General features: G+C 63.7%; 1 protein-coding gene across 1 annotated transcript in view; it reads right to left on the reverse strand.

Annotated features, from left to right (window-relative positions):
• The window catches only part of GRIP2 (glutamate receptor interacting protein 2), a 30,004-nt gene that overhangs the window by 4,220 nt on the left and 16,520 nt on the right, over positions 1-9,264 (reverse strand). Inside the window, exons 12-21 of the mRNA XM_004692212.2 lie at positions 9,193-9,250; positions 8,556-8,701; positions 7,812-7,892; positions 6,838-6,904; positions 6,614-6,759; positions 5,822-5,966; positions 3,773-3,912; positions 3,038-3,217; positions 1,959-2,127; positions 692-797 (exon numbers count right to left, since the gene is read on the reverse strand). Coding sequence (XP_004692269.1) covers positions 692-797; positions 1,959-2,127; positions 3,038-3,217; positions 3,773-3,912; positions 5,822-5,966; positions 6,614-6,759; positions 6,838-6,904; positions 7,812-7,892; positions 8,556-8,701; positions 9,193-9,250 — 1,238 coding nt within the window. The remainder of the gene's footprint in view (positions 1-691; positions 798-1,958; positions 2,128-3,037; positions 3,218-3,772; positions 3,913-5,821; positions 5,967-6,613; positions 6,760-6,837; positions 6,905-7,811; positions 7,893-8,555; positions 8,702-9,192; positions 9,251-9,264) is intronic.

Here is a 9,264-nt window from a genome sequence, read left to right on the forward strand (position 1 = left end):
CGTTAACAGACGTCGAAGTCGGGCGCTGGGAGACCCATTCAGGGAAAGGGAGTGAGATCTCAAAGCAGAAAGTGGGGTGCTCCAGGCATTGTGGAATGGGGACGAGGGGTCCGCCTACCAGCACAGGGGCTCAGAAGGATTGGCAGAGCGGGGGAACCCCTTGTGAGAAGCAGGAAGCTCGCTGGGGCCTGTCCTGGAGTGCGGGGTCAGAAGGCGCCTCGCGTGAGCTGGGGATGCGAGGTAAAATCTAGCCGGGAACTGGGGGTGCTCAGAGCCCCCCCAAAGACACACAAAGAACTGCCTCGGCCCTGCAGGGACCCCGAGGCCCCGCAAGAGGTTGGCGGGAGGGCCGCCCTGCCAGTAACTGCACCGGCGAGATGAGGTCCAGCTTTTGCGTGGACGTGGCCAGCAGCCCACAGGCAAATTCACACCCAGAGAATTAGAAATCAACGTGGAGCACGGAGAACTGTCCTGCGATTGCAGAGCAAGTGCTGGTGTTGTTTGTGAAGCTGAGGCGTCGTCTCGCCCCATAACCCGCTCACGAGGTCCCCCTCCCAGAGAGCCCTGCAGGGCCTGGACAGCTGGCCGCTGAGGGCCCCGTGTGAAGGACACCCAGGCCTCCGCGGGGCCGACCCTGGGGTTGGGGCGCAGTGCTGGCCCAGCACACACAGCAGGGGGCGGGCAGCCGTACCTCCAGCTCCCTGAGCAGCTCTGACTGACCGCAGGACTCCAGGTCTTCCAGGGCTTCCCCAAACGTGCGCCAGAAGCCCTCCTCGCGGGCGGGGCCGGGGGCCGGGCTGCAATGTAGGAACCACAGCATCAGCTCCTGGCGGGCAGGTGGGTGGGCAGGCGGGCTGGGGCCTGAGGAGTCTTCGGGGCCTCAGGGCCCAGCGCTGGGCTCAAGGGGCCACTGGGCAGGCGTCCTCGGTGGCAGTGCTGGGGCCCCAGGGCAGTGGTAGGTGACACGAAATGGGGGAAAGACGCGGTTAGGGGACTGTCGGTGGCCAGTTAGAACGGGGGCAGATGAGACGGGGTGGAGAGCGGTGACACAGGACGCCTGGGGAGAGAGACAGACGACGGACAGACAACAGACAGACAGACAGACAGAGAGGAGATCCATGGTGTAGCCCCGGGGATGGCCCGGCCCCACCCGGACACACGCATCATAGGACAGTGACGGGGACAGTGCTGGAGCCAGCAGGGACACAGATGAGTGGGGGGGGTGCGTTCATGCTGGGGACGGGCCGAGACCCCACGGCGTCCACCCCGGGTTTGGGCCTCCAGAGACAGCCGCACGTGGCTGGCACTCGCCACGCGGCCGTCTGCCACCTCCCGAGTCCTGGTCATTGAACTCGATCCCGCGAAGGCCCCTCCGGGGCGTCGTCATGGCGGGGACCTGACAGGGGCCCTGTTGGAAGGAGCCGGGGGTGCCCGGCCCGGACGGGGCGCGCTGAGTGGAGGAGACGCGGCCAGACCGATGCCCGGGCAGAGGCAAGGGGGCCCGGCCCGGGAGGTCCAGGCCGGCGGCGGCGAGGATGCCGGAGAGGGCAGCAGAGCCCTGCCCCGGGGGCGGGCAAGCTCCCAGAGGCGGGCATCAGGGCAGCACTGGGGGCGGCCGGCCCGGCCGGCCGTGCTGGCCAGGAGAGGAGGGCACCGTCCTGGGCAGGCGGGACAGCCTGACCAAAAGCAGGCCAGAGGGGCCGCTCTCCTCGGGAGCCTTTTCGGGGCCGCGGCTGAGTCCCTCGAGGCACAAACAACAGCAGGTGCAGGGCCCGGCCCGGGGCGCCAGGGCCTCGGGCCCCCGGGCTTCCGCGGGGGAAGTGCGGCCCCTGCCCTGCCCGCGCCACCTCTCTCCTCACCGCCCAGCGGCTGCCCCTCCGCGGGCAGAGCACACTTGGCGGCCACCTCCCCCGTCCTGGCAAGGCCCGGCTCTCCCTCCTGGCACTCCCGCCACAGACCTAGCCGGCGGCTCCCAATCCTCCTCCTCCTCAGGGAAGCTCTCCTCTGCGGGCGTGGTGGTATAGCTGGTCCTCCGGGGCTCTGCGGGTGGGGGGCTGCCCCTCAGCCGGCTGGGCCGCCACTCCTGGGAGGCCAGGCCCCGCGGGGCCGCCTGGGGCGTGTAGGAACCTGGCAGGCAGAGACGGGGTCACGGACGGACGTGCTCGCGGGGTCGCCGGCTTGCCGTCCTTCTGCCCCATTTCCAGCTGAGCTGGGTGACCCCAGCGAGGGCCAGGAGCCCGTGTGATTTTACCCAGAGGTTCCATGGCACCCCTGGTCCCCAGTTCAGAACCCCCCGATTCCTAATCTCCAGCAGAAAGTGTTAATGTGGCATCTCTGGGACCCTGGCCCGGTCCCACCGGACGAATGGGAGGCCCGAGGGCCCGGGTGAGCCTGCCGGGCCAGCCAAGTGCTCCCAATGCAGAAGCAGGCCCAGAGCGGAGACATCAGCCAGGGAAACCCGCACCGGGAGCTTCTGAGGTCCTCTGGGGCCTGGTTCCTCTTGTTCTCTGGGCTGAGCCTTCCAGAGTGCTGGGCTCTGGGTCGCAGGGCTCAAATTCAGAAGCCCCAGGCCACCCAAGGGCCTCGACATGCTTAGGCAGGGGAGCTTATGTCTAGGAGGGCACCCGGGATCCATCCCCGCCAGCTCATGCAGGATGGCGGTGGGGCCTTGCCGCCTTGCCATCTTCAGCCGGACGAGAATGCGGCAAGCACTGCTGTGAGCCAGGCAAGGGGCAGGGAATAGGGAGACAGACAAGGTCAGCCTGGACCCAAGGTCAGCCTGGCCTCATGATGGGGACTGGACAGCCAGCACGGTGGGGAACACTAATCAGAGACGTGAGGGGGGCGGGGGGCCTGCTCCCAGGAGCCAAGGGCCCCGACAGTGGCCAGGGAGGCCCGGCCAAGTGCCTTCAAAGCGTCCCTAAAGGACAGAAGTAGGAGAGGAGGAAGATGAGCAAGCAGCAGGAACCCCTATAAAGGCCCGGCAGGTGGGGCGATCCAGGAGAACGTTGCTTGCCTGAGGGCCCCGAGGCATCACCTGGGCCCCCAAAGCCAGCCTCCGTGGCCGAGCTGTCCCAGGATTCCACGGCGCTGTCCACACTGGGCACAGCGGGCGAGAAGCGGGCCACCAGCAGACCTCCTTTGAGTGCCTCTGGTGGGTCCTCATCCACATCACTGGCCTCGCTCAGGCTGCCCGACTTGAGGGGTGGGAAGGGGCCTGGGAGGGGAAGGGGGTATCACTGCCATAGGACTCTGAGTATAGAGACCTTTGATGACGCCTCAGTTTCCCCACCCCATCCCTGAGGCTGCTGCTGGGCCATCTGACACTGGGGAGGTGACACACCAATAGCAGGCCCATTTCATAGATGGGAGAACTGAGACGTGGGGGGCTGAACAAGACCCAAGGTCACGGGCGGGCAACAGTGAAGCTCAGATAAGAAGGAAGACCCCGAAATTTGAGTTCCTTCCACCGCTTTCTTCCAAGGCACAACCTCAGGGGAACCTGAGGACGGACGCACAGGCACAACACACAGGCACCACAGAGACAGGAGGCGACAGAGAGTGCGGGTCAGACAGACTGCTCCATGCCAGCTGTGCTACTCTGGGCCCATCACTCCCGTCTGAGTCTTGTCTCCTCAGCTGTCCCTCGTATCCTCCCACCTCCATAGAGGTTATCGAAGATTCCATGAGATGGGCAAGTGCAAAAACTTGGCACAGGGGACTCTCCCTTCCTGAATGGGTTGGATGGCTCAGGGCACGGGGTGAGGCTCACGGTCTAGTTGCTTCTTGATCTTCAGTGTGACCGTCTCGCCAGCCACCTGCAGCAGGTGGATGGCTTCACTCAGTGGCCGGCCCTTTAGGCTAACACTGTTGATGGCGAGAATGCGGTCCCCAACATGGATAGCGCCTGTCCTGGGGAGGAGGTACAGGGTAGGGGGTGAGAGTTAGAAACTCAGAGCTTGAGGTGGGGAGCAGAATCTATCATCGGGGAACTTGGGAACGACCTAGTTAAACCTAGTTGAAAAAAAAATGTAATTGTGATCTTGGGTTGCATTAATAGAGGCATACAGTCTATAATATGGGAGGGGATTATCCCATCTGACTCAAAATTAGTTTCTAGAATGAGTTTCTAGCATCAGTTCTGTGCCTGAATTGAATCCCATATACTAGATGCCAAATCCTAGCTTTATGATCTGGAGCTAGTTGCTTAACTTTCCTGAGTCTCAGTTCCTTTTACTATAAAATGGGGATTGATAACTCATTTTATCACATTATAATTGAGGATAGATGGCTGGAATGGATTCATGCTTCCCTCCAGCAGAAGTTCATGGGTAGCATTTCTCTTTCCCTGCACCTCAATTTCACCACCTAGAGGAAGGGAGTAATCTCCAGGGCCCAGTGACCTGACTCCCAGATGGTGGGGGCCACCGCCTGACAAGGCCATGAAGGAGCACTGCTCTGGCCCAGTGATCTTCTACCTGGAATTATCTGGGCTTTTTAGAAAATGCAGATTCCTGGCCCCACCCCTTACCTAAGAATGGTGTCTCTGGGGGTGAGTGGGGCTAGGGGAAGTAATTCTGAGCAGCAGCCATGATGAAGGTGGGGAGAGAAGCTAGGTGGGTACTGGGAATGCACCTGGCCTGGACGGGGAAATTTGGACCCAGATGTCCAGGTCAGTCTCGGAAGAGCCTGCATGGGGTCTAGCCTCAGCTTCCTCTTGCCTAGCAAGTTCCCGGGACCCAGGACCTGAGTGAGGGAGGGAATGGTGGCCTCAGGGGGTGGCCTCAGGGGTGGTCCCAGGGGGTAGCCTCAGGGGGTGGCCTCCAACACAACAGCCACAGCCACATATAAGGACCAGGCCCTGAAATGTGGCTGACAGGAACTGAGAGGTGCTGCAAGTCTAAAATAAACAACAGATTCTGATGAGTAAGAAGAAAAGAATGTAAAATATTTTGTTGATAATTTTTATATTGATTTCATGTTGAAAGAAGCATACTATTTAAGATGGATCGTTTCGTTTAATTCTTCCATGGAGAGCTAACAGAAAGTTTATCGTTAATTGTGGCTCCCATTCATTATATTGCAGTGGGGCAGCACCATCTGGGAGGGCAGCAGGGATTGTCTGCTGTGTCCCCCCACCCAGAAAAGGCCACAGTGGGAACCAGTCAAAGTGGGAGTTGATGGAGGCCTGGAGCTCAGAACCGGGCACGGGGCCTGCAATCTGCCAGGCCCCCAGCAGGGGGCACTCCGGGAGCGGAGCCATCAACCCCGAGCCTCAGCCTCTGAACCCTCCCGCTCCACCCCACCCCGCCGCCTGGGCTGTGTCCTCTTCTGGGCCTGTTCTGCCCACCCGCCAAGCCCCCCCAACTCCAGCCTAGTCAGGCTCTTCACCTCTGCGGCCCGGATCTCCCTGCCCCCCTTTGTCCCCTAATTCAGTGTGGGGCAGGCTCCTCACAGCTCTTAGTGGCCAGTTTGGGAGACCATTCCTAGGAGAAGAGGGCAGCAGCGGGCAGCCCCCACCCGCAGGAGAGACCCCACATGGTGCCGGGCCCAGCAGGTGCTCCCGAAAGGACACCAGGTGACTTTGCAGAAATCGCCAGGTAGGGAGGGAGCCGAGGAGTTAGCTACAGGTGTGGCAGCTGTGTGGAGCCGGAGGTCTGCGGGGAGCTGCCCTTCTCCAGTCCACCCCTGTGGACGTGAGCTCAAGAGGGAAGGGGCATGCACGCCCCCCGGAGCATCACTGCTGGGACACAGGTCAGAACCCATGTGCAGCCCCAAAGCCGCTGCTGGGCAACCGAGTGTCCCCACAGAGCCCGCTCACCTCTCAGCCAGGCCTCGCTTGGTGAGCCCCGAAATGACAATGGGATCAAATGGCTCTTCTGTGCCTGAGATGGTGATGCCCAGGGGGCCCCCATAGCGCTTCAGCTCCACCGTGTAGCTGATGGCGCCCGTGGTCTCCTGCTCATCTGCAAGGCAGCACCCATGAGGGCAGAGCCCGGGCCGTCAGAAGCTCTGGAGTGCTGGCTCGCGCGCCCCTTCCCCGGCTTGCTCGACCCCCCCATTCACCCCTGCCACGAGCGAGTCAACCAGCACGGACACAGGTAACTCTCACAGACCACATTCACCAACAACGGCGATGACCACAGCAGCCAGACTGCCAGCTTCAAACACACCGAGACACCTGCCCACTCGGACCCGCTTTCCAGGAAGAGGTGGGCTCTCAGCTCTCTGAATGCGGGGCCTCTCCCCCTCCCTCGGGCTCCCCTGCTGGTACCATCTTCTCCCGTCTGCGTCTGCGGTAGCATCACTGTGCCTCTGGCCGCAGGCTGAGCTTGCAGCCACGCTGCTTCCCTGCGCCCCGCCCACCCTCACCTGTTCTCAGTGCCCCCTGGGTGCCCTTTGCCAGGCCTGTGCCGGGCAGGGAGGGTCCTAGCAGTGGCTCAAATGCCCATGGGCCTCCCAAGGGCCCCGGAGGGCCTCGGGCCCCAGGACAGTGGGCAGTCCGTGGTGCCCTCCCCTGCCGGTCGGCCCCCCGCACTCCCAGGCCAGAGGGAGCCCAGGTGGCAAGCTGGCAGGCCGCTGGCCCTGGTGACCATGCAGCTGGGGGCCGCACCGGAGTTGTCCTCGTCCTTCCGGATCTTCAGCTTCACCAGGTCCTCGCACTGCTGCAGGATCTGCACAGCGTCCTCCATGGGACAGTTGTCCAAGCGGATGTTGTCGATGGCCAGCAGCTTGTCACCCGGCTCAAGGGTTCCGGTCCTGCAGGAGCAGAGGTGGGGAGCAGGGAGGCACCGCCCCACCCCACTGTGGCCCCCACCCTGTGCCTGGGGCCCCTACCTGTGGGCCACACTGCCTTTCTTGATGTCAGAGATGATCAGGGGCTCCCCTCGCTTTCTGCTGGCCGCTGGAAGGAGAGAGGCCATGAGCCCATCCTTGGATGTCCTCGGGGGCCCAGGAGACGGGAGATGGACTGGGACCCCCACACCCTGCTCCTCTGCTTCCTGGCGGGGTGGCCATGAGAAAACCAGCTCACCGACCTGTGCCTCAGTTTCCCCCTGTAAATGGGGGTGACACTGTAGACCTCGTGAGGAAGTCGTGACACTAAGCCAGATGGCACGGGCCTGAAGCCTCACCCAGGTCCTGGCACGCAGTAGGCACCCCATCCTCGTCGCCCCCCGCCCCCCCCAGCGCAGCCCAGGCCGCAGCACACCGTAGCTCCGTGAGGGCCCAGCCCCTGCGCAACCAAGCGGCCCCCCCACCTCTCAGTCCTTCCTCCCCTCTCTGGCCTCCACCGAGGAAGTAACACCCTCCAGTGACTGGCGGAGGCGCAGGGCCCCCTCGCAGGGCCCCCGGGGCGCCCCCGGCCCCGACTGTGTCTGCATCCCGCCCCACCATCTCCCTCCGCCCCACCCGCGGCACAGGCCGGTCCCTGGCCCCGGGACCATTTTCATTTCTCTCACAGGTGGGAATTAAGCGCCCGCCGTGTGCCAGGCCTCTTTGGGGCTCCCAGAACACAGAGGCGGACAGCAAGCCAGTGTGGCCTCAGGCTTGGGCCCCTACACAGCGCTTCCCTCCCCGGGGAACTGCGGTCCCAAAGCTGGCGGACTACAGATGGGAAACTGAGGCTCCGGAGCGGATCCTGCCCTAGCACAGTGCTGGGCACTGCAGTGGGAGGGGCAGGGTCACCGCTGCCCCAGCGCCTCCCCCCCCCAGGCCACGTGCCGCTGCTCCCAGGGCACCCTCCAGGGCTGGGCAAGGCCTCCTCCCCGCGGGGGCTGAGGGTGGTGGGGCAGCGGGGGGCAGCGACTCACAGCTGATGGTGATGCCCAGCTCCACACCTCGCCTCTTGGGCAGCTTCACATGGAAGGTGCCGCTGCTCGGGATGACAGACTCTGGGGACAGACAGACACGCGCCGGCTGAGTCCCAGGAAGAGACTCACATCCACTCTGGTCCTGACAGGGACCCCAGAGTGTCACCGTCCAACCCCACCCTGCTCCTCCCACCGGAAAGAAGGGGAAACCGAGGCCAGATTTCCCACAACCAGCCCTCTGGTCGGAGCAGAGCAGGGACGAGACCACGCCCCACAGCTGCCAGCTGCTGGAGGGCTCCCCGCAGCCCAACTGGGCATGTCCCGTGCCTAAGCTGACCTGAGCATCCTTGAGCAGGAGGATTCTAGCCACTAATTTACATTTGGGGAAACTGAGGGCGGAGGAAGAAGTGTCCAAGTCACAAAAGCAGAATTCTACCCCCAACTGTCGTGTGCAACAAGCACAGGAGCTTGGGGTCTGCTCAGCTCCCCTCTGCACCCCCAGAGTCCCCCACTAACCCTCACCGCTGATGAGTCCTTCCTCTGGGGAGCGCTCCCCTCCCGCCTCCCTCCCCCTTCCCTCTGGGGCGGGCTCTGCCCCCAGGACAGGGCTCAGGACCAGGGAGTGGGTGGGTGGGTGCGAGCTTGCACCCACATGGGCGGGCGGGACCTGGGCGGGGACTCGGGTCTCGAGCTGAGGAGGGGGCGAGGACCGTCACTCAGGAGGGGGCGAGGACCGTCACTCACCAGCCACGTCGAACTCGACCTCCAGCACGACCTTGCGGGCCAGTGCGGCGTCCCGCAGCAGCTGGTTGGCCTCCTCCATGGTCCCGTCCTCGGTGGCGATGCCGTTGATGGACAGGACACGGTCCCCCACCTGCAGCAGCCCACACCTGAGCCCAGCAGCCCGGTGGAGGGAAGAGGCACCATCACCACCGTGGCTCCGGAGGGAAGGGGCACCCTGGCCCCACTTCCCCCTCAGGGCTGACTCCATGGGGGCCAGCTACAGAGCCACGGGGAGCGGCCACCGGCCAGGGCTGTGGCTTTGCTGGACGGCTGTCCAGGAGATGGGGCCGTGCCTTGAACAAGTTCTCTGCCTGCAACCGGGGTTCAAGTCTGGGTCGTTTCCCAGCTGCATGGCCCTGGGCAAGTCAAGCCACTTCTCTGAACCCCACCTTCTCACCTGTCAAACGGGGCTGGTGATGGAGCTGAGGTGCCTCAATGAGGTAAGTTTGTGAGGCAGGCCTTGACTGACTCATTTCCCTGGCTTCGTGAGCCCCCTGAATTGGAGAGGGGCAGGCCCAGGGGCCCAGTCCCCTGAATTGGAGAGGGGCAGATTCACCCCAATTGGAGAGGGGTGGTCTGGGGCAGGCAGCAGGCTGACCTCTGAGCCCCCTGAATGGCGGGGGTGGGGGCAGGCAGCGGGCTGACCTCTGAGCCCCCTGAATGGCGGGGG

This window comes from Condylura cristata, unplaced genomic scaffold, assembly GCF_000260355.1.
Source record: "Condylura cristata isolate star-nosed mole 26May11 unplaced genomic scaffold, ConCri1.0 scaffold00033, whole genome shotgun sequence".
Taxonomy (NCBI): domain Eukaryota; kingdom Metazoa; phylum Chordata; class Mammalia; order Eulipotyphla; family Talpidae; genus Condylura; species Condylura cristata.